Source organism: Lynx canadensis, chromosome F2, assembly GCF_007474595.2.
Source record: "Lynx canadensis isolate LIC74 chromosome F2, mLynCan4.pri.v2, whole genome shotgun sequence".
Classification (NCBI taxonomy): Eukaryota; Metazoa; Chordata; class Mammalia; order Carnivora; family Felidae; genus Lynx; species Lynx canadensis.
In genome coordinates this window covers 16,391,615-16,416,268 of record NC_044320.2, presented here as the reverse complement: position 1 = coordinate 16,416,268, position 24,654 = coordinate 16,391,615, and the positions used below count along the sequence as shown (strand labels likewise).

At 44.6% G+C, this 24,654-nt stretch overlaps 1 protein-coding gene and 1 long non-coding RNA gene across 2 annotated transcripts in view; one reads left to right on the top strand and one right to left on the bottom strand.

Annotated features, from left to right (window-relative positions):
• The first annotated feature begins 2,413 nt into the window (after window positions 1-2,413).
• LOC115505971 overlaps window positions 2,414-24,654 on the top strand; it is a 56,142-nt gene continuing 33,901 nt past the window's right edge. Inside the window, exon 1 of the long non-coding RNA XR_003966192.1 lies at window positions 2,414-2,525. This is a non-coding gene — a long non-coding RNA (uncharacterized LOC115505971). The remainder of the gene's footprint in view (window positions 2,526-24,654) is intronic.
• Window positions 10,000-18,238, bottom strand: KLHL38 (kelch like family member 38). The gene is made up of 4 exons (XM_030303792.1): window positions 17,922-18,238; window positions 15,916-17,507; window positions 12,021-12,126; window positions 10,000-11,116 (listed from the first exon to the last, which is right to left on the bottom strand). The coding sequence occupies exons 2-4, from the start codon at window positions 17,302-17,304 to the stop codon at window positions 10,827-10,829; spliced, it is 1,785 nt and encodes a 594-aa protein (XP_030159652.1). The 5' UTR covers window positions 17,305-17,507; window positions 17,922-18,238; the 3' UTR covers window positions 10,000-10,826.

Below are 24,654 nucleotides of genomic sequence, written 5' to 3'. Positions count from 1 at the left end.
TACACTAGGCAGTGGTCAGGGAAGGATTCTTAGAGGGAGCTGAGATTTGAGAAGGAACCTGATTATCACTCGATAGTATTTGTTGAATGTATGAATGAACAAGAAGGAGATAGTCATGGGAATATTTGGAGGAAAAACGTTCCAGGCAGAGGAAACAGTCAATGGTAAACATCCTGAGTTGAGAATGACCTTGGCATATTTGAAGACTAGAAAGAAAGAGGTGGGGCTGAAACATAGTGAGTAGAGTGTCACTATGAAGTCAGCAAGAAAGCCAAGGTAACCAGGGTCTTGAAGGTTTTATTCTGAATGCTAAGGGAACCATTGGCAGAGTGACATAACCTGATTTACACTTTAAAAATATCATTCTGCAATGTGATACCAGTTCCCACCCACCAGAATGGCTAACATGAAAAAGACAATATCAAGTATTGTTAAAGATGTGTAGCAGCTGGAATTCTCATACCCTGCTGGTGGAAGCAGAGACTGGTATGACAAGTTTGGAAGCTGGCCATATCTATAAAGCTGAACATATGTACACCCCATGACCCAGCAATTTCATTCCTAGTTACATACTCAACAGGTAGGTAAACATATGTTCACCAAAAGGTATGTACAAGAAAGTTTATAATAGCTTCAAATGGGAAACTACATAAATGCCCATCAAGAGTAAAACAGAAACGTGAATTGTAATATCGTTGTATGGTCGAGTACTATAAGCAACAAGAATGAACAAGCTATAACTACACATAACCACATGGATGAATATCACAAAGTTAATGTTGAGCAAAAGAAGCTGTACTGAAGAGTTCAAACTATCTATTCCCATTTATATAAACTTCTTAAACAGGCACAATTAATCTGTGTTAGAAGTCCAAATAGTAGTTCTTTTTGGAGAGTCTAATGACTGATAGAGTTGTGAAGGGGCCTTTTGGGGTGCTGTAATGTCCTGTTTCCTGACCTGGAAGCTGGTTATATGAGTATGTTTGGTGGCTTTCTCTAGTCATCCCTTTATTCTTGCTTCCCCAGACTAAAAGGATGTTGAGCCTAGAGGGGTGGAGTGAAGAATGTGGGAGGGTATTTTTTTGCTGGCCATCATAGAGCAATGTCTTCTTTTCCCTTTACAGTTGCGATTTTCTTCTTATTATTTTTTTTAAATGTTTATTTTTGAGAGACAGAGACAGAGTGCGAGCAGGGGAGGGGCAGAGAGGTAGACACAGAATCTGAAGCAGGCTTCAGGCTCTGAGCTGTCAGCATAGAGCCCAATGAGGGGTCGAACTCATCAGCTGTGAGATCATGACCTGAGCTGAAGTTGGACACTCAACCGACTGAGCCACCCAGGTGCCCTGTGATTTTTTTTTATTAATTTTTTTAATGTTTATTTATTTTTGAGAGAGAGAGAGAGTGTGCACATGAGAGGGGGGGTGGGGAGGGGCAGAGAGAGAGACACACACACAGAATCCAAAGCAGGCTCCATGCTCTGAGCTGTCAGCACAGAGCCCGACATGGGGCTTGAACCCACAAACTGTGAGATCATGACCTCAGTGGAAGTCGGACACCCAGGTGCCCCGATGTGATTTTCTTCTTTTTAAAAAATGTTTATTTATTTATTTTGAGAGAGAGAGTGCTAGTGTGCGATCAATCAAGTAGGGGGAGAGGAAGAGAGAATCCCAAGCACCTTCTGGGCTGTCAGTGTAGAATCCAACACGAGGCTCAATCTCACAGTTAGATCATGACTGAGCTGAAATCAAGAGTCAGATACTTAATTGACAGAGCCACCCCGATGCCCCAACAGTTGTGATTTTCTCAAGAGTGTTTGGCAGATGAGATTCATTCATTTTACAGGCAAGGACATTGTAGCTTATTGACCTGCCTGAGGAATCCATCTCTCTACAGGGAGAGCCAAACCTCAAATCCAGGTCCTCAGATGTTTTTTCATGAAGCCCACTGCTGTTTCTGTTTCTCCATGTTGTCTCTCTGGATTGGACCAACTGGTCACCCAGGCCTCCTTCCAACTCTCTGACTCAGAAATGTTACATTTGCATTTGAGAATTTGAATCTTGAAACTAATCTAAGAAAGTACAGTGCTTCGACCATTATGTTTATTTATGGAGTCTTATATCTAATTATTTTTCAAAGCAATGTTTTTAATTAAGGAGATAAAAATATTATAAGTTAAAAAAAAAGAGGTGGAGAGATCTGTTAAACTTTGGGGGAAGAAATGATGGTTTTCATCATTAGATTTTCTCAGCCCCACTGCACGGACATATGGAATTGTGTGTGACACATTTTTGCTTTAACCACAAAATTTCATGAATTTTCAGTCACTGAATAATGAAATGAATCATCATTCTAGATGAAAAGGAGGCAATTTTGAGGGCAAAAAAATATTTCCCTGAAGACATTTTGAGAAACTAAGGCCTTGACCACATTCATCAGGACTGAGCCCTTCTGGGATAAGTGTACTGTGCCTTTGGCATGGAAGAGCAGGTCACGGTGTCCCCATTGGATGAGGAGCTGGTGGCCAGGTATCTGAGATCTATTTAGTCTCTTTTTCTATGTATCTACAGCTATAGCTAATAGGTAAACATTCTTTGTTAATAGGCAAGTAAGAGTTTTCTTTTTGGCCAGTTGAACTGGGACTGTGGGGCAGCAAGGAGAATAGCACTTACTGAGTGCCTATTGGGTGGGTCCTCCACTATCATTTTATTTGTTACCTATTCTGGTGGAGGCTATTTATTCTTCCACATACAAGGACCTCATAGGTATGGAAGTGAAGCTTGAATTTTTTGAGGTGGGAGACCATTGAAGGGGTTTAAGCAAGAAAGAGATCTGGCCAGGTTTATCTTTCAGAAAGACAAATGGATCTATTGATTTTCCCCAAGCCCGCTAGGATTGCCCCTAGCAGGGGACGGGGAGCTAGAAGAGGAGACTTTGGAGCCAGGAAGAGTGGTTAGGGGGCCTGTTGTATAGTCTGGTGAGAGATCATTGTATCCCTATGCAATACACCCTTAAAGCTTTGCCACCTTCCCCCCCCCCATCCTTTCTGCTACCATTGTTATTTACAATGTCATTGTAAATTTAAATTTTAAGTGTCACTGACATTCAAAATGTCACTGTACACTTTACTTCTACATCTGTTATTACCCCCAGCGTTCATAGTGGCTACTGTTGCTTTAGACATTTATAAGGTCATCTCAGGTGCTTCCCCCTCATCAAGCCCTGAGAATGAGGAAAATATCATAATGCCTAAAATATAATTTGGCAACTGTGTCCTAGTGGGGTAAGTGGTTTGCCTGGGGTCTTCTTTCACGTGGGAGGATTTAGAGGGTGACCGCTTAGGATTTTGTGTCTCATCATTATGTCCAGGGAGGAGATGGGTTACGGGCAAATGCCCACTGTCCTCTGTGACGGGCACAGACATGTGAAGACTTGTAAACTGTTACATTAGTCGCCATACCTCATCATCCTTCCTGGCGATGGGAATAGCCTGCCATCTAAACTTTCTGGACTTCTCCATGCTTCCACTGGTTGCCAGCAGAGTGATCTTCTTACAACACTCACCTGGATAAAGACCACTGTGCCCTCCCATGCCAGTCAACCACTTCCCCATATTTCTCCCCTTCTCCTGTGTCATTCCCCAAACTTACCTTCTCTATCTTTTACGCTCATCCTAAATGCCTGGATTGCCATTCATTCAATTCATTCATTCATTCATTCATTCATTCATTCAACAAATCTTTGTTGATTGCCTTCTCTGTGTCAGGTACAGGGAAACAGATGTGAACAGGGCAGCCATTCTCCATTCTCAGGGATCTTCCATTTGGGTGGGGATGTCAACTAAATAAACTCAGGAAAGCAAGTAAGACAATAAATAATTATGATTAAAAGGTGTGAAGGGAAGAAATAAGGAGTGCAAGAGGACAATGCAGTGGGTGGGATGGGGGCTAGGTTAGGGTGGTCAGGAAGGGTGCTGAGGAGGTGCGAGAAGCTTCTTGTGTTAACTGAGCTGGGTAATGCAGGTTCAGTGCTTAGTAAATGGGCAAATCCATTAACAGCTTTAGTTTACTCTTCAGATAAGTAAGCCAAATCAATCTATACTCCAAGTGGGGATTAATTCTGTTTTTTCTTTTTTTCTCAAATACTCGACAAAAGATAAATGTCTCAGAGACTCTGCTAATGAATTCTGCTATTTTTCTCCTTGGTCTTATCTTGAGCATAGATGTCTCTGCATTGCTTCCCTCCCAACCCCTTTTGGAAGGTTCTGATTTTGCAGTTGTCCTGAGGTGGCCCTCTTGTCTCTGAATGTGCGCAGTGCTAATGGGACTGTTGGGGAAACTACAAAGACAGCCTCTGATTCTGAATAGGACAGAATTTCCTGTCTGTATCTTTCTAACTTAGAAACACCTCACATTATTGAATCCCTGTCTGTGTCCTCAAAGCACCATTTTCCTGGACAGCTGGCTTGTTATGGGAGCATTACTGGGGAATTCTGGATTGCATGCCCTGGAATTCTAATTAAATCAAATAAGTGAAATCAGGAGGAAGAGAGACTCCTGGATGTCTTTAGGGAAAGCAAAAAACCAAATTCCCCACATGAAGAGAATAACGTGGCATTTGAACAGGAGCCTAGAATTCCTATAAGATTGCGTGAAAGCTGACATTTCAGAAAACAGACTTCCTTCTCCCCAGCATCCTTAGCATCGGATTCACTCTCATGACATCACCCCAAAGGCTTATGTTGGCAAGATCAAAAATAGGACATTATGGGTGACACTGTGCTAACAGATTAGTTCTCTCAGATAACTTCTTATGCCCGACCCTAATTCCTTCTTTTTTCTTTTACTGTTTACTTATTTATTTTGAGAGGGAGAGCAGAAGAGGAGCAGAAAGGGGTAGAAAGGCTGGAGAATCCCAAACAGGCTCTGTGCTGTCAGTGTGGAACTTGATGTGGGGCTTGATCTCATGAATCGTGAGATCAGGACCTGTGCCGAAATCAAGAATTGGCTGCTTAGCTGACTGAGCTCCCCTGCAACCCCCCCTCCCCCACCCCAATCAACCAATTCCTTCTTGATTGGCATTTGGCAGGTATTGTTCACCCTGTACTCTTGGGAAGCTGCTCAGAAGCTGTGTCTTGTGCACATTAGTCTCAGAGTCCATACAATGTTTGCTAGTCCCTGGGAAATGGTTGGATTTAGCTTATGCATGTTCACTGAGTGTCTTTGCAGTGCCAGGCCCTGTGGGGCTGGAGTGGGGGATAGAGAGATGAAAGACACAGTCCCTTCCCAGGAGGTGCTTCTGATGAGATGGGGAGAGGAGGAGTCCGTGCCACATGGCTCCACCTGGGGTGAGGGGGTGGTGGTGGTGAGGGCTCATCAAGGATGCCTTCTTGTGGGAGATGGTATCTGAAACAGGCTGAATTGTGTCTCCCCACAAATGCATGACCACCTGGAACCCAGAACGTGACCTTATTTGGAAATAGGGTCTTTCAAGATGTAATGAAGGAAGGGATCAAGATGAGATCAAACTAGTTTAGAGTGCGCCCTAAATCCAATAAGAGACAGAGGAGGACTTACACAGAAGGAAGCCATGTGATGCTGGAAGCAGAGACTGGGGTGCAATGCGGCTAAAAACTAGGGAATGGCAGTTTGCCTGATAATTAACCCCTTCTTTCCACCCAGAGCAGCCCATATACTCCAGTGATGTTTAGGGCCCTGTCACTTGTGCACCTGCTCATTCATTCTGCAGGCATGTCATCACTGTTTGTGTGCCAAGTACTGCCTGAACCTAGAGGTTCATAGGGACCAAGACTCTGTCTGCTCCTATGAAGAGCTTTCCTTCCAGTTCCTTTAACAAGTCTCTACGGTGCTATGATGTAGAAGGAGCTGGAATAAAGGGAGGGGGAGTGCAGAGGTGGGTAGAAAGGCTGGAGAAGGCTCCACAGAGGAGGTGAAGGCTGAGTAAGAGTTCACGAGGCAGGGCAGGGGAAGGCGTCATGGCAGAGGGAATGACGTGTGCAGAGGCACAGAGACATGGACAAGCATGGCATGTTGGAGGGGGGCAGCATTGTGTCAGACATCCTGAGAAGGATAAAGGGAGTAAAACCAGTCATAGTCCTTGTCCTCTGGGACATCGCAGATTTTTGTTATAGGTGGCGAAGGTAAATTCAGCCACTTTCTTCCTGCCAACACTGTTTTCTCTGCTGGCTCCTCTCCAGCTCACTGATTTATGTTGGGACAGGGTGTTTGATATTTTTGTTAGCGTTTTCTTGCATGGCCCTTGTTCTGTCCACTTCATTTCCATCCCCCTCCCTTGTTGCCTGTTGCAGTGATTAGTCAGGCTATCTGACATTTTTTACTTACAATGTTTTAGTTTAACTGCTGCTGGCTAAATACATTTTGACTTCAGCTCTGGATTGTGACTCTCTCCTTAGCCAGTGAGATGCACAAGCCTCATGCTAAAACCTCTTTCTTTTTGGACTGTGATTTCCTTAGCAGATTGCAAAGGGTCCCTTATGGCAGAAGGGCATTTCCTAACTCAGCTCAGATATGGGGTTTGGCCAGGCGGACCCCCAGGTATGTAAATGCACCTGCCACAGAGACCTCTTACTGGACGCACAAAGCGGCCTGCCGTGTGTGTCCCAATGTGTTTGGCCCTGGTGCCATCTTTCTTTATACATTCCAGGGGACAACTTACTTAGTGCTTCTGTGCCCCAGTGAGACTCATACAAGCTCCAAGTAGCCACAGATGCCAGCAGCTTATTAAATTTTGGATTAAGATGAAGGGAGAGAAAGCTGAGGCATTAGCAAGTCTCTGACAGAAGGAATTTTGGAGGCTGCAGGAGTTTACAGATGGCAAGACTCTCACTTCCAATTCCAGACAAACAGGACCCTCTAGGAGAAGCTCTCATCCTCTAGGCCTGACATAGGTAGGCCATGCTACATCTTCCCCGGGGTGGGAGAGAGAAAGAGGATAAAGGAAGGACACAGTGATCCCTTAGCAGAGGATCTGAGATGCTTGAACTAGGGCCTATCCACACTGACCTCTGAGTTTGAGATGGATTTTAGAGACAGTGTAGATTCAGCAGCCTCATTCTTTTATCCATTCATGCTATATTTATTGAGGACCTACAATACATGTAGGCAATGCCAAGCCCAGCCCTGGAAATGCGGAAGAGATTAGACAGATATGAGCCTGGAGGGGAAGATAGTGATCAAGTAATTACAAGTAGGATGAGGGTCTCAAAGAGGATGTATAGAGACAATGGAGACATTTAATAGGAGAGAGAGCTGACCCAGGCAAGGGTGGGGTACATGGAAGTCCTCTGATGCAGTGAATTTTAATCTGGCTGGTAAGGTATGACTTGAAATTATGTCAGGTGAAGAGGTGAGAGAGGTGTGTATTAGACCAGAGCAAAGACCCAGAGGCAAGAGAGAGGAGGGGGAATAATAAAGGCAGAGGCAGTGGTGGGCACCGTGGGGAGCAGCAAAAGGCAAGGTCAGAGACATGGATGGGTGCTGGGCAGCAGAAAGCCCTAGAGGCTAGATAAAGGATGGGGGGCTCTGTTCAAAGGTCTCTGGGAAGCTGTAAAGTCATTTAAGCAGGAGAGGAACATGAACAGTTTGTGTTTTTAAAAGATTAACCTGGCTGTTGTTTGGAGGGGACCCTGTGGGTGTGGTATCTGGGCCAAGCGTGTTTGGGTGGAGAGCACAGCAAGTGTGAACACAGACAGTGGAAACGATGTGTGAGCCTGGAGGCCAGTGTGGCTGATGCTGAGTTGGGGGACACGGTGCAGAGTGAGAGTAGGGGGGCAGCAGTGTGGGGTCGCAGAGCAATCTTGCAGGTGTCTGAAAGTTGTCTGAGAAAGCTGGGACGGCTTTGGAGAGGTTGTTTTTTTTTTTAATTAAAGACATTTTTTAAATTAAGTTTTCTACTTAAAATTTTTTTCTAACTTTTATTTATTGTTGAGAGACAGAGAGAGACAGAGTGCTAGTGGGGGAGGAGCAGAGAGAGAGGGAGACCCAGAACCCAAAGCAGGCTCCAAGCTCTGAGCTGTCAGCACAGAGCCTGATGCGGGACCTGATGCCACCCAATAGCATAGGGGATTGAACTCACGAGCCATGAGACCATGACCTGAGCCAAAGTCGGATGCTTAACCAACTGAGCCACCCAGGTGCCCCAACTTTTCTACTTTAATTCCAGTATAAGCTTTGCAGAATTTTAAACAAGGGAAGGATCTATTCTTACTTATAAATTTGTGAAAGATGCTCCAAGCTGATGGGTTGAGGGAGATTTGGGGGCAAAGGTGGAAGCAGAGACACCAGTGATGAGTTCAGATGAGAGAAGATGGCAGCTTGGACCATAGTAAGAGCTGTGGCTGCTGAGGCGACTGGGCTCTGTCACACCTGAAACAGATGGAGTTGGGTGTGAGAGACAAGAGCCAAGAGTAGCATCCAAGGCTTTGGGCCTGAGAAACTGGGACGCAGGTGTTTCCCTCTCCCAGGATGGGGAAGCCTATCACGGGAGGAAAAAGTGTTCTTGAACATGTTTACATTGAGGTATTTAACATCCAAGTGGAAACATGGAGCAAGCTGTAGAGTCTGGAACTGGAGAACACTGGGAAGTCAGCAGCACATAGCTGGAATGATAAGCCCTACACTGGGGCGGGGGGGGGGATGTCTCTTACCTTGGGAGTGAGGGTAGATGCACAAAAGGTGTAAGGGCTGAGCACTGGAGTGCACCTCCATTTATTAGTTGGGAAAGAAAGAGAGAAGAATGAACTGCACGCAGTAGGAAGAGACAGTGAATGGTGTCCCAGAGGTGGAGTGAGGAAGACATTTCTAGATGGAGAGAGAGTCATCTGTGTTGAATGGTCAAGTCAGATGAGAAATCAAAATGGACCTCCATTTAGGCACTGGAGGCATCACTGGAAGAGGTGGGATTGAGAGCCTGAATAGAGAGGTTCAAAGAGAATAGGTTATAGTAAGAGGCCAGCCAACTGCTAAGGTGACAGTGATCATGATCAAGAGTAGGGGCTGATAATCTGGGCCAGGTGTCTGGACCACAGCCAAGTGGTCTGGGGAGCAGAGCAGAGCAGAGCTTCAGACCCCAGCAGGAGAAACTGAAGGGCAAAAAATACAAATTATGAAGAAAGGGTAAGTCCAGAACATGAGCCTGAAGAGCAGGGTAGGAGGAAGGCTCCAGCTTGGGGTCACTCTGGTGCCAGGTTCAGGGCAGTGAGACCCATTCCAGATGCTTCCATTGCTAGAGAGAAGACTTTACTTATGCTATTGGGTGGCGACAGGGCTGGCCAGAACATGCTGGGAAGCGGGTCAGCACACGAATGTTTCAGTACCTGCAGCCGAGCAGGACAGTGTTTCTTGTTTTTTTATTTGTTTAATTTTTAAAAAGCTTGCTTATTTATTTATTTATTTATTTATTTATTTATTTATTTATTTATTTATTTTTAAGAGAGAGAAAGCGAGAGAGAGCAGGGGAGGGGCAGAGAGAGAGAATCCCAAGCAGGCTCCACACTGTCAGCACAGAGCCTGACAAGGGGCTCGATCCCACAAACTGTGAGATCATGACCTGAGCCGAAACCAAGAGTTGGTCACTTCACGGACTAAGCCACCCAAGTGCCCAGGATGGTGGTTCTTAATCCTGACTGCACATTTCAATGATCTAGGCTCCACCTGAGAATCCCTGTCTGTCCCTCCGGAATGCGGCTCAGCCCCATTTTCAAACAGCTTCCCAGGTGATTATAATGTGTCACCATCTTCAGTTTATTCTTGAGCTTGGGATTGAGCCAGCTTGGGAAGAACTTTGAGATAAAGAGGGCTAGGGGATATTCAGCCCTGGCATGGAGAGGGCAATAATTGCTGGAATCTGTGAAGGAATTTGTTGGCTTGCCTCGGAAGAGCAATTCTCATAACATTTACCAAAATGAAAATCCTGATTAATTCTGCAGGTTTATAGCTCCCCAGAGGCTGGAGGAAAACATCCTTTGGCACTAGAAACAAACTTTATTCTGGCAGCATAGATAATTTTGCAAACCCTAGAAACTGAATTGACATATTTCCCTGGAATCCCATTGTACTACATCCATAGAATGCAAAGAAACAGGGTCACGGTCAATGTCTCACACTGCCACCTGGACCACCTGCTTCTAGGGACTCTTCCAGGTCTCTCAGCCCTTTAGTTCTGGATTTCCATGATGATCTGGGCAGATGTGGTTTTGGTCAGCCCAGCAGTTCTTCCTTTGGGGAAACTGCCTCTATCTCATCATGTGCAGTGGATAGACTGTCAGTGATAACAGTTAACATGACCTCAGCCTGTAGGGACATGATCTGGGATTACACAGTAGCACAAGCCCTGGAAACAGTGATTGACTCAAGAGGAAGCCATGGAATTAAAAAACGTCCAATTAGGATTATTTTCAGGATTAATATATGGATGATGGTCAAGTTCTGTCTTGAAGATGCAAAGTTAGAAAATGTGAGTCTGAGTTTATCAGTTGCCATTGTCTTCATAATTTGTGGATCAAGAAACTTGTTTGTAGAATGAAATCTAGTAGAGATGAGGTAGAGAAGGAGGGAAAGTGAGGAGAAAGAGAAAGGGGGAGAGAGAGAGAGAGAGAGAGAGAGAGAGAGAGTTGTGGTGTGGACAGAGAGTTCTGGCAACAATATGTCTGGTTTCAGGCCTCCGGGCTCTGGAACTTTCAGTCCTGTGGGCACTTCCTGCATCCTTTTAGGGTTAAGCTCCTTGGAATTGGGTTTCTGTCCCTTGCAACAGAAAGCATCTTGACTAAGACCAATAGTTTCTCGCCGACTTCATGAGAAGGTGGGAGTGTGGGGTACGCACTGGAGAGTGAGGCAGGCGTGATCAAAGAGTTTGTGAGGAAGCTGTCCCTGGGATGTCCAGGTATCTGTCTCAGGGTCGTAGCAGTCAAAGGAGGCCAAGTCCTCGATGTTGCAATCTGTGGTCAGCCGCCGCCCACCCGTTACATAGATCTTGTTCCCCATCACCGTGGCCCCATGGTGCATCCTGCGGTCTTTCATGTCCGCACACTTGACAAATTTGTTGGATTGAGGGTCATAAGCAAGAATCCTCCTCGTGTAACCTGAAAACCAAATGGCATATCGGCAAGCTCAGTGTTGCTCAGTTGGGAATGGAAGGCTGCAGTCGGGAAACATGGCTGATCTCTGCCATTGCCCACTATCAAGGCTGCACTCTGAACTAAGGTGTAGTATGCTTTGGTAACCTGCCCAAGGTGTGGGCACAGCTGGGGTTTGGACTCCAATCTGTCTGATTCTGGCCCCTGAATCCTTAGCCTCAAGTTAAGGCAGCATTATATTAGAAGCAGCCTCCTGATTCCAGTGGCTTTCTCAGCCTCAGTGTCATTTTCGTTTCTTTTACACACTCCCCACCTTCCCCAAGAGCCTTAACAATCCAGAGAAGGAGCCTTTGGGAATTCAGGAATGATTTCCATGACAGCCCTACCTGGTCCCTACCAGTCCCCACTTTTAAGATCCCCATTTTACAGATGTGCAAATGGAGGTACAGAAAAAAAAAGATTAATAAATTGCCAGAGAGTATACAGCCAGTGGCAGAGTCAGGATTTGAACCCAGGTCTGACCCTAAAACCAGTCGTCTTAACCAAGACACTATACTGCAATTGCAGAGAAATTATCTCTTAATGGCTGATATTATGAACAGTAGCAAACATTATTTTAGTATTTGCCATGTACCCGGGAGAGTGCTAAGTGCTTTAGATATATGAACACATTTTATTATCACAACAATTCTGTGAAATAGGTATTATTTCATTCCCTGTTTATAGATAAAGACAGGGAAAAACTTCTGGATGAGAAAAAAACTTTGCCAAGTCGTCCACACTCCCCTAGTTGGATGGATATGCTTTTAACAGCACTGTTTTGTAGAACAACATCTGTCTATTAGTGACCCGTTTTCCACGGGAGATGCCAAGTTTGTGTCCAGCCTCACGATCCTCTGTTCAAACTCACCTCCCACGATGACAATACGTTCCCCCAGCACCACTGCAGGGGCGCACACATTCTTGATCATTCTTGTCTCCATTTTGAACCATGTGTTTCTGGAAATGTGGTAAACCTGAGGGAGAAATATAATCATGGTGCTGCATTGTAAAGGGATATATATTTTTAAAAAGATAGAAGTAGTAGTTAAGAGAGTGAAATAGGAGTGATTTTTTTTCACTTTTTCCTAGTTTTTGAAATATAGGTAGGTATAATACCTATTATACCAAGCAATATTGATATATTGGTATATACTAAGCAATACTGATATATTGCTATCAATAAGATATAATTAAATAACAGAAAGAATATATTACTAGAAATTGGTCTTTATGTGAGCCCATGAGATCCTTGGCTATGTGTCTATAGAGTGGACCAAGAGTTAGGCATTGTAGTATGTGTTTTCTTACCTTGCTTGGAACATTTTTTTTCTTTTAATGGGAAATGAAGCAACTTGGGTATTCATAAAACCAATGATTTTTCAGTCATTTCTATTTCCGGCTCATGTTTAGGTTTCTAAATGTTCCAGTGTATCAGAGAGGGCCTTAGAGCCAAGAATACATTTGGGGCTAGGAGAGGAAGGCTTTCGAACAGTTTGTGCCTGAAAGTCCTTAGAATCAGAGAGGAAGTATGAGAAAAGAAAAAAAGAGCATAGAGGTGGGGCAGGACTCCTTGGCCATGCTCTGAAATAGAGTCACAAATCATGATTTCCAGAACATGTTCCCCTCAGTTTAAATAAAGTTCAAATATCAAATATAAATTAATTCAATGTTAGCAAAATTTAACACAAGAGATTTAGGATGGACTCATATAAGAAAAGAAGCAAAACATTTACCTACAGAAGAAAATGGCAATGCTTTCTATATGAAGTATAATTCTTTGCTGGCAATTCTTTCTATATAAAATATAATTGCCACCATATGAAAGACTCTATGTTTTGTTAGTTTACCAAATTTGGTCTTCACAATCATCCTGTGAAGTAGGTATCATTACTTGCCTCCATTTTTTTCAGATTAGATTGAGGCTTAGAGGGGTTAAGTGACATGTCCAAAGTCACACAGCTAGAGTGAGTCGAACAGCTGGTCTGGTTGACCCCACCCGGAGTCCATGTTCTTAACCACCACACTCATGGCTCTGCCTGGGGCCATGTAAGTGTTGCCTTTCTTGATGGAGCCTTTGAGACTGGAGACCTCTTAAGGTCTCTGTCGGTTCTTGAAGTTGGTGAAGCATAGAGGAGGCCATGTGCTAAAGACAGAGGCAGTCTTGATGGCTGTTAAGCCTCATGGTTTCATCTGAAAATACGTAGGTGACACTTTGGAAAGTAGGATCCTTGGAGCAAAAGCAAACACTGAATGAGTAATTGCCTCCTGACTTTCTGTTCTCTGTCAGCTTGGGGTATGGTTTCAAAGATAGATTAAACAGTTGCTCATAATCCTCATAATACCCCTAGAGAGGCTGGGGCAAGGATAACAAAAGATGGTCTTTGACCTGTGGAGGAAGTGATGTTATGGTGAAGGATTTGCTTAATGCCCTCCAGAAACAGAGGTAGAAAGAAGGCCAGGGAGAAAGGTTCACATACACACACAAAGTGCACAGTAACCCCATTGCGGTATAGTTCCTCAAAGAATGCATGCCCGCAGAAGAACCATCCATTAAAGAAAACTCTGAACCTGTGCCAGAAAATCCAACCTATTCCATCAAGCAACCCCCAGCATTGGTTTTACACTCTATTTGAATGAATAAAAATTTCGTATCAAAGTTAATGCTAGGTAGACAATAAAGGTTTCCATGAATACTTTTCCCCTTTCCCCCTTCTCACTACTGCAGTATAAAAGGATCACTCATTTGTTAGTGGATTTTTTTCTGCCTTTGCAAGAGTCTTGCTTGATGGTACTATGCATTTTTTGACGTGCCAGCTTAAAAGCTTTTCTGAGCCTTGTATTTATTCTTAGGAAATCAATAACAATTTTGCAATGTGAAATACTTAGCATAGTTGTTGACTTTATTTTGAAAAATATTTTTTAAAAGAGGGAGGGGCTCTAGCTTTACATAGAAGCACTTTGTTACATCTGAATTGTGTGGCCAGAGCTTGGTGGAGAGCAAAACATGTCTCTCCTGGCTCAAATAAATCATTGGGATTTGGAACAGACTCAGAATCTGCCTAGATGGTCAGGGAGGAGCTGAAAATATGGGCTGGAGAAGTGAAGGCAAGAAAAAACAGAAATTAAATTGGAGCTTTTCCCTTTTCTCCATCTCCACTGCAGCAACTTAGCCCAAGCCACCAGTCACCCTGGCCTGGACCTCTAGAACAGTCTCCAGCTCTCCTGCTGTTGTCCACTTAGACCAGTCCTGTCTCCCCAAGCCATCTAAAGGGAACTTCTAAAAATGTAAATTTGATTACTTCAGCCACACTGTTACTCTCAGGCTACAACCCCAATTCCTTGACAAGGTCCAGAAAGCTGGCCAGGTCAGCCTCATCTGCACAAACACCTATCCCCTAAGAATGTTCCAGAATTTCTATAGTAGGGGCTCAGGGGCAGCAGTCTGGGTGGAGAGCACATGGGGACTAACCCCCCAGCCCTGCCTGGCATACCACCTTTCTCCTCCTGCTCTGTGTTGCAGCTACATTCTCAGGCTTTCAGTGTCTCCAGGCCATGGGCTGTGCCCCTTTCTGCTTCAGGGCCTTTGAGCAGCTGCTCCCTTGCCCAGCTTCACCACCTTGCCCTCAAAAGAGGACTCTGCCTCTGCTTAGAGAAGCTTCCCGTCTCCCTCCATGTCAGATCCTTCTATCCACCCAGTGGTTCTCCCTCTTCATTTACTCCCCTTCTCTCTTGCCTCTCTGTTCAAGTCAGCAGACCAACCTCGAAAGTCACACCATCCCCGATTCCTTCTAGACTGGTTTAAGGCACTCCCCATGCTCTTAAAGCACCCCTCCATTTTGCACCTGAATTGCAATTGTCCAGCAAGCTCCTGGAGTGTAAGTGCACTTTATTCCTCATGCCCACATCCCCAGGGCTCTTACCATGGCTGGGGCTCAATATAGCTCTTGAATAAAATAAATACTAGGAATTTCCGTATCTTTAAAGATAGGCTCATTATTCAAGTTTTTCATATCATTAGGTAAACTGCAGAGATTAGAACTTGCATGAAACACTTCATATTCTGACATTTTGGCCTCTGTTAATAATACTTCTAAGAGAGCTTGCTAGTGATATTAACATCTACTTATCATTTAAGGCAAGGTTCCCCAACGTGGCTGCAACTGAGAATCTCCTGGAGATGTCTCTGATGTGTAAATGTCAGGACCCCACACAAAGAGATTTTGATTCCGCCGATTTGAGGTTGGGTTCCCAGGGATTTGGTAATGGACTGTGGACCAATGCTTGGGAATCTTACAGGGCCTTGCTGAATTGTTAGAAGCGTCTGCAAAATTCCTATAGAATTTCACTATCAGACATTCAGTGTGTTCTAGCTTGGACTTTTCCTCCAATGAAGATAAACTCTTTGTGTACAGGGATTGTATTTGATGTTCCTTTGTATGTGTTAATCTTATACAACAAGAATTCATAAATGGATGAAATCTTGCTGAATTTAAACTTTCTTCTTTCCTTCCTCCCTTCCATCCTTCCTTTCCTCCCTCCTTTACGCTTCCCCTGCAAATGATAGTGTGTATATATGTATTATATGTATGCATGCATGTACTCATGCATGCATGTATACACACGTGTATATGCATGCATGTATATACATGTGTGTATGTATGCGTATATATGCATATGTGTATAAGTATGTGTGTGCATGCACTTGTGTGTATGTGTGGGTATACACTCATGCACTTACATGATGGGAAGGACCAGTCATTTACCTGGATAAGGCGCACAGGATTCTGCATGATGTCCTCTCCCCCAAAAAGGTAGAGTCTTTGGTCTTTCACAGCGACTGCAGGGTGGAGAACCCCCACTGGCATGCTGGCCATACTCTCCCAGATGTTCAAGATGCTGTTGTATCTCTCCATGGAGCCCATGACCTCCTGCCCTTCTCCAATCCCCCCAATGGAAAAGATGAAGTTCTTATGGGTAGTGCTTTTATGCGAGTAGCGGGCGACCAGCATGGGCTGCCCCAGCCTCCACTGATTGAGCTTCAGGGAGTAGATGTAGACGTTGTGGCTGGGCATGTTCTTCCCTGTGCCGACAGCCATGCCTCCCAGCACATAGATGCTGCGGTGCAAAGTGACAGCTGAGGCCTTGTACAGCCGGGTCGGGAGTTTGGCAAGGTTCTGCCACTGGCCGGTCTGTCTGTTGTACAGCAGAACGTCCCTGGTGGTCTGCTGGCTGTCCTTCCTTCCACCCAAGAGGATGAGGAAATCTTGGTAAGAGGTTCTTGGGGGGACATGCCATGGAGGTTGGAGGTCTGGGGCACTGGTGGCACTGTGCAAAGCAAACATCTGCCTCTTGGCTGTCTCCAGGATGGTCTGACATGAGGGCAAGGACTGAAGGAGGGCATTGTTGGCGATGAAATGGTGGAAGAAGGCCGGGTGGATGTACTGAAGCCTGACTTGCTTGAACAGCTCCTGCACGTGTCGTTTCCGGGCCTGGAGGTCATGCTTGACCCAAACCATGAGGGCCTCAAACACCTTTTCCTCCTCTGCACAGAGCCCGTCGTCCCCCAGATAGTCTCTCAATTCCAAGACACAGAGCTCCTTCAGGTCTGCCGATGCAGCCACCTCTGGAAAACACGTCAGGGCCACCTCCCTGGCTTTCTTCTTGAGGCTCTCACAACTTAAGATTTCAGAGAGTCTGATCATGCCCAGGCAGTTGCCGGGGGTCAGCTGGCTCTGGAGGTAGGAGGAGCAGGCCTCCAGAAGCTTGGGATACTGTAGCATGGAGGCTGCCTCCATCAAGGGCAGGACGTTCTCAGCCGTGATGTGCACCTCCCCAGTGTACACATACGAGATGATCTGGTCCAGAGTTGGGGGGTCGATGCCCCTCAGCTGGACTTTGGGCTCACTTCTCTCCCGGAAGTTGCTGCAGAACATGGCCCTGAAGTAGGGGCTGCTGGAGGCCAGCACACTTCGGTGGCAGGGGACCTCCCAGGTCCCAGTACAGATGCTCACATCAGTCAGCATCCTGTTTTGCCTTAAGCCATTGAGCTGCCTCAGTAAGTCAGAGGAGAAGTCATGGTCTTTGAAGAGCAACTCATCTGGCAACTCCTCATCCATTCTACAAGGTGGGGAAGAGGTCCCAAGGGGAAGCATGTGCTGAAGTGTTTAACTGTGTTGGCTCCAAGACTTATAGCATCTATGTCTATTCACCAAGATGCTTGTGGATAACGCCAAGAATGTTGCTTAGTGAAGATTGGAAAGAGAGGCCACCTACACCCAAGACCTCACAGCCAACACCTCTCTTTTTGGTTGTGATTACTCTCAAAGGTAATAGGCAAATAGCATCTTCAGATAATCTGAGAAAAATGAAAAAGAACCACCAATGTTGTTGGAAGTTACTTGATTGTCAGGGGCTTAATTAAATGTGAGCCTGAAGCAAAGTGACAGTCCATGCATTTGACCAGCCGAATTCTGTGAGCTTCTCAGCATATGTGTTATTTAGTAAACCCATCTAAGCATCTTTCTGGGTGTTAGTCATTCCCCAAGGATGTCATTCTGGGGGCGTGGCCCTTGGGTAACTAGACAGTACTAAAGGATGAAAATGGGCCTTTGCAACTTATTTTTTAAAACATGATTTCACACAGTCTTTGGGGTTTTGTTTTAAACATGTGATAAACAGAAAGCAGAGACCAAACAGTACCCTGGGCAGGGTTTACTGGATGACATCTGGCAGTCTACCCACAGAAGAATTAAACATTAGAGATATTTACCTTCATTTGCTGCAGTGACATCCACTGATGATGCCTGGTCCGGCTGGTCCCTCCGGAGAGCTTCCACCTCTGGATCCAAGTGAGACCATAAACCCAAGCCTTTCCTTCAGTTGGCAGATGATTTGTCCTGGGAGAGTTCTGGATTTGTTTATGCTAACGGTACTTTCACAGTTTTCTAGAACTTCGGGAAAGAAGCACTGGGCAGGGAGACAGTGTATACATTCCAGGGCTAAGAATAGTTGCATATGTACTTTCCACTGTTATGACATGTGACTTTTCAGTTGCCTTTTGCAGCAACCCGAGGGACTGTGGGGCCGGCGCATGCCCACATGCCTTGTTTCCTTGGCAAGTGTTTACGTCGTCATAAATAGATCTGGAGGAACAGCTTCTCTTAGAGAAGACTTTGCTGCCCACTTGGACACATCCTGAGTCCCTTGTCCTAAAAGTGCCTGGGAATTCTAGATGTTTGTAAACAGGTTGCTGTGACCTGGGGAGAGTCACTGGAGATAGTCTGGGGCAAGCTGAAGGTGGTGGATGGCCTTAAGGAAGCTGGAACATGGGCCCAAGAGTACTGGTCGGTGGGTTTCTTATTTCCCATTGTCTGTTAGCAGGATTGTTGGAGAGGGCTATGATTTCCTCCTGCAGGCTCTGAGGTGATGGAATCTGTGACAAAAGTTATTTTTAATATTTGTGGGGCACCCCAGAGTCTCCAGACTCTGGAAAACACAAAACTTTGTTGGTTTTCTGTTTTCTCCCATCAGGGAGTCTTGAGCTGGACGCAGGAGGCAAGGCACATCTCTCCAGGATGTGCCAGAGAGGGAGGGGAAGGGAGGAGGGAGGAAAAGGAATAAGCAAGAAGAGAAGGAAGGAGGCAGAGAAGGGGGAGAAAGGGAGGGAGGGAGAAGAAAAAAGAAAGAGAGGAGGAGGCAGCCCCCAAATGTAAGAATCAGAGCTACAATGGACAGCTAAGGAACCACAAGGTTGATGCCAGCTCTGTCCTGCCTCTGCCCCCAGGGAGATGCTGATTTGACTGCACCAGCAGTGAGTGGCAGGGGAGCCTGGTTTTCTCAGTCTTGCTCACACTGTGGCAACAGCCTCTCCATATTGACTTTTTCCTTTGCTCCCAGTCTCTCTTGAATCACCTTGAATAACCAGCAGAGTAACCCCGAGGAAGGCAAACTGGAATCTGCCAGTCCCCTGCATCATGCCTTTCAGTGGCTCCCCGTGTTGGCAGGATGAAGCCCAGACTTTAGCAGGAATCAGATTGGTCTCCTGCCTCCCTGGAGAACCATCTCCTGCTGCGTCTCTCTCCCACGTACATTTTTTATTCTAGCTCTAGTAGACGAAGTGCAGATCTTTATATGTGCCCGGTCTCTGTTGGGGAGGCTGGGCGGGCCTGGCCTTTAGGGTACCACAGAGCATGGTGGAAGGAGAGGTATCTCTCCTTGTTAGTTGCAGATCACAGAGTGGATCCTACCCCAAAGAGTCTAGAATATCAAGGTCAGGCAAGTAAAACCATAACATGTCATTAGGGCCAGACGCCCAGAGGCCAGAACTAGGAGAAGAACACCTGAGCCAAGGGGGTCAGAGACCCATCAGGGTACATGCAGGGAGCCGTAGAGAAGAGTGGTTTAATAGCTATCAGAGCTGGTGATTATTTCTGCACTTCTGAGCCAAGCTGGCAATATGACAGGCGAGTAGCCAAATTCCTTAAAAGGTCCGAGTCCCCTCTGTTTTGTGCTTCTGTGCCTTTGCTTGCTCTTCCCTTTGCCATCTCTTCCACTTTCACCTCTGAACTCCTAGTCATCCTTCAAAATTTGATTTGTAGATCAGCCTCTCTGAAAGTCTTCCTTGACCCTCTCACATCATTAATTCCCCAGCCTTCTGTGTTATTTCCATTCCTATTGCATACTTCTAACATTACATGCCTCATTTCCTCAGTGCAGTCACGTTTACCTGACTGTGCCCCCCGTCTTAGAGTGGCAGTGTCTGGACAGCAAGAACCTTGTCTCAGTCGTCTCTCTATCCCTAGTGCCTAGCACGGTGGCTGACACATAGTGGGTAACTTATGTATAGTTCTTGAATTGAGCATAGCAGAATGGAGACTAGGGAAAGAGGGGGAGCACTGTTAGGTGGGCTTCATACCCCTCCCCCCTCACCATACAGGTGTAGCAGGGCCTTCCACGTGCAGCTTGGCACATGTCCATTAGACGGCAATGTAAACAGTGCTCTGGAGCCATCTGGATGTCCCTCATTTCAATAAAATCCAATAACTTGATAAAGAGAAAAATAAAATAACTGCTTTATACCACAGAGCAAGAATTATGAAGCTCAAGGTTGGGAGCTGATCTTCCCAACCCCGTGCTAGTGCTTTAGTCCTTGGCCTCAGAGTCAGCACAAGGGAAAAATAACTTTTTATTGCTCTGAAATACCTGCATTATTTCTCTTCCAGCTAGTGATCAAGCCAAGGGTTTGTTGTGAGGGCAATAGGTAGGGATTTCTGGGAGTGAACAAATACGGCGCCATCCATGGCAAGCATCTTGGAGCTTCCTCTATGTTCCCTAATTAATTAGAATTTCTGGAATCCAGCCCTGTCAAGAGTTCAAATGAGCCCTGGTGTGCCGAATCAAGGTCTGACCAACTTTAATAAATCCTTTGGATCCTAAGGTTTAGAAAAAAATAGGCCCATTCCATTGCCCTGGCCTACTAAGAGAATTCTGACTCTGCATTAAACGTCTGGAAAAGTCAGATTGAGTCTTGGTATTAACCTCATAGCAAACACACACAAATAACCCAAGTCCAATCCAAAAAGCATATCTACCACCCGCATGTAACCCCAACCAACCCACTTTCAATTCATGAGTCTATTTGTCTCTGAGAGTTCTATACTTTTTGTCTTAACTTTGTGTCTTGACTTCCTCTGGAACACATCTTAGTTTAGGGTCTGAACATATGGAAACCTAAAATAAATGAGGACATTCAGCTCCTTGCCCCTCCTTTTGATGGAAGTCAGTACCATAACGAGTCAAGATGCAGGCTTTGGGGGCAGAAAGACTCAGGAGAATCAACATTTCTTCTCAGCATCCGTATGGTCTTGGGCAAGTGATTTATAGTCTTCCAGCCTTAGTTTATCATCTGTTAAATGGGGATAACCAACCTTGTCACAAAGAAATAATGTATGGGAAGCATCCAGTAAAGTGGCTGGCATAGTGTGTAGGTTCACAGTAAATTATGCTTAGTATTATATTGTTACTCAGAAAATAATCTCATTAGATTCCTATAGGTCTTGGTGCCTATTTTTCAACATCTAATTTGATCTCCTTTCACTCTACCTCTTTCCTTTGCCTTGAACAGTTTGCTATGCTCCTCATTATCTACTCAGCCTTCAGGAATCCTGGATTTGTTCCAGTCCAGGTTCTGGCATGAACTGACTGTGTGTCTTTGGACAAGTCACTTAACCTCTCTGTACTTACTTTCTCACCTGGCTCTGACGGTATGGGCCAGGTGACATCTGAACCCTGCCTTTTCCAGTTCACCCTGTGGTTTGTGTCCTGATGTTGCCAGAGAAGAAACTGTTAGAGGCTGTGCCTCAGCAAAGAGACCTCCTCTGAGCTTCCGTACATCTCTGGCCTGAAGCCAGAAGCTCTGGCCTCAACGCCAGTCGGGCTGCCAGCTGGTATTCTTTATTATTTTGCCTTTTTAAGTAAATTCATAAAGCCTTCAGTTTCCTCATAGAGTTTTGCATTGACAATACAGGGCGCTTCGCCTCAGGAGGCCTCTCTCCTGTCTGGGTGCCCTGGGCCCGGATTCCTGTGGAGAGGCAGGCTGATTCGAGTCAGCCACAGATCTGACAACTACAGTCTAGGAGGCCACAAAATGTGCTCCATCATGCCCAGGCCTCCTAACACCCTCTGGGGTCGGGCATCACTTTTACCAGCAAACACTCGCTGTGGCAGTGCCCAGGAGCTGGGCTGCAAGAATGCACAAACGTGCATTTAAAGGCTTTGTGACAGCTTCTTGGTGACTGGAAGGCTGTCTTTGCTGGCACCAGAATATTTCCTGTTGCCACAGTCTGCAGATGAAGAGCAAAATGAGGTTTCGGTGAACTGGATCATTAAAAGCTGTAGGAAGGAACTTGACTCTTGCTATATGATTAAAAACTTTTCTGTGAATGTGAGTGCCTGTCTATCAGTGTCTGTATCTATCTGGCTGGATGTGTTTTTTTAAACCAGCTTGTGGAAAGCTGAACAGGGACTTTGTACTCCAGACAATGGTCAGAAGAGGATCTGCTCCCTGATCCCAAGGTTGCCATGACGACTGCCCTTTGAGAGCTACAAGTGCAACACTACTTTTACTAGGCCAGCAGTGCAAATGACTGCATCCACAACTCTTCCTCCACCCTGCCCTACCACCAGAAAATATCTTTTTTCCCCCTGGGAGGGCAGAGACGAAGTCAGGGCTGTTGGTGGCTTATTGGTATATAACCCAACTGTCTACCCTGCCTTTTCCCCACAAACTAAAGTCTGACCTCACACAACATTTATGCCACAGATCAGCTTTCTGGGCTCTAAGTCAAATTGGGAAGAAAGAAATGTGATCAAGGATGCATTCTTACTCTCCCATTTTAGCACTGTGAGTCACAAAGAATAATACACTGCCTTGGCCTCTCTGCTCCCCAGGGCAGGTGCCCCCTGATGGTAAGAGAGGCATTTAGGCAGGAACATTACTCCCTCCAGGCTCCTCAGCCACGGTTTTGATTTGCTGCTGTGGTATAGAAGAAGGTGGGTGACCTGCAGAGGGAGGGTGAACTTTATTCCCTTAGAGGTAGGATTAATTAGGATCCCTAAGGGAAATGTAAATTGAGCAAGGTAAGGGTCTAATTAACTGAAGGTCCATTCATCTATCTGTCTGTCCATTTATCCATCCATCTGTCTGTCCATTTATCCATCCATCCATCCATCCATCCATCCAAAATCCATCAATCCATCCAACATCCATCCATCCAACAATCTATCTAGTAAGACACTAGGGAGACAAACAAGTCCCTGCCTTTGTGGAGCTTGAGTCAGTATAGAAGACAGATGAATAAGTAATTTAAATGTTCTAAGTGTTCTGAAGGAAAGCCTTACCCAGCCTTCCTCCTTCCCACCTCACGCACCACCCACCATGAATTCTAAGACCCCATAAATGGAGAAATTAAACATATATCTTTGAAAAGCTCTCATATCAGGCAAAATGGGTTTCCATCTCTCTCCTGTACCTCCTCGGGGGCAAGGATAAGTCTTAACTCCCTGCCTGCTTTTTAGGAAAGGTAGAGAAGTATAATGGAATTGGTTGACAGAGACTGACGCTGGAGACTTTTTGCTTACTTTTGACTTTTTCAGACTATTTATATTTTTACTAGTGGCTTTCTTTTAATTTTTTCCAAAAACATTTTTTAACATATGTTTTTCTGGTGATCATAAGTAAAAACAAAATAATGCTTGTTGACTCCCTGCTAGGTAGGAAAAAGAATCTGAAACCCATTTACTTCTTTCTTCCTGGTTTTTGTAAAGATGACCTGGAATTTAAGGCCCTGATTATTATCACCAAATTACTTTATATTCTATATCTTATTTTTTATGAATGGCTTTACTATTTGCTTTTGCATCCTATTTATAACAATTATTTAGACTTAGCTCTGTGTTTGGCTGGTTTACATTTTCACTGCCAGTTTCCCCATTTTTAAATGTTTAATTCTGACTCATATTTTGATCAACTTGAGTTCATTAACTTGCAATAGTTTTTTAGAGAGAATATGAGAGAGGTGCATTTTTCCAAATCCTTCCTTATCAAAGATTCTCTTTTCATTTCCTATCATCTACAAGCAACAACTTGGCTAGGTGTATCATAGTTTAGGATCAAATATTTTTTTCTTCAAAAATTTCTGAAAACCACCCATTTTATTCTGGGAAGGCTACAGAGCTAGGGAGTAGAAACTTGATAATTGACTAATTTATATCTTTTTTTGTTTTTTAAACTCTTTTCTTCATCCTTTTAGTTAAAAAATGTTGCCGGGATGTGCCCAGGTATATGTCCTTTTTAAAGCATATAAAATATAGCTGTTGATTTGCCTATAAATCATAGGCATTGATTTGTATACTTTGGCCTTCACTCAGCATAGGAAAATTTTCTTTAATTATATCATTGATTATTACTTCAATTGCATTTTGGTTTCTTCATGTACCTATATATTTTTAAACGTGGCTTCCTCATGTAAATTTGTATCTCTTTAAATATTTACTTGCTTGTTCTTTTCCCTTACATTCTAGAACACATCCCAGATTTACCCTTTGTACTGTTGGTGTGCTTTTCACAGGGTTACTTTTTCTCTTTACTCGTCCTAATGCAGATTTGAAATATGTTATTGCATTTTTATTGCTCCAAAATAATCTCATGGCTCTTCTAGCTTTCTTTGTGGTTAACTTTGATCTTTATGGATTTCTGCCTATTTTACAGAAGAATGTCATTTTTCTTTCTATTGATGCTGAAGTTTTTGAAAACACTTCTTCTGGATATATACTTGGGTCTTCAGAATGGTGTTGTTTTCCTTTGTTCTGCAGTGTTTTTCCATAGTTTGCCTCTTTTCTTTATTTATTCATTTTTTTTTAGTTAAAAAGACATAATTCTTTTATTTTATATTGCAATAAAAGAAATTAACATTACATAAATGGAAGACTAGAAAGGGGAATTG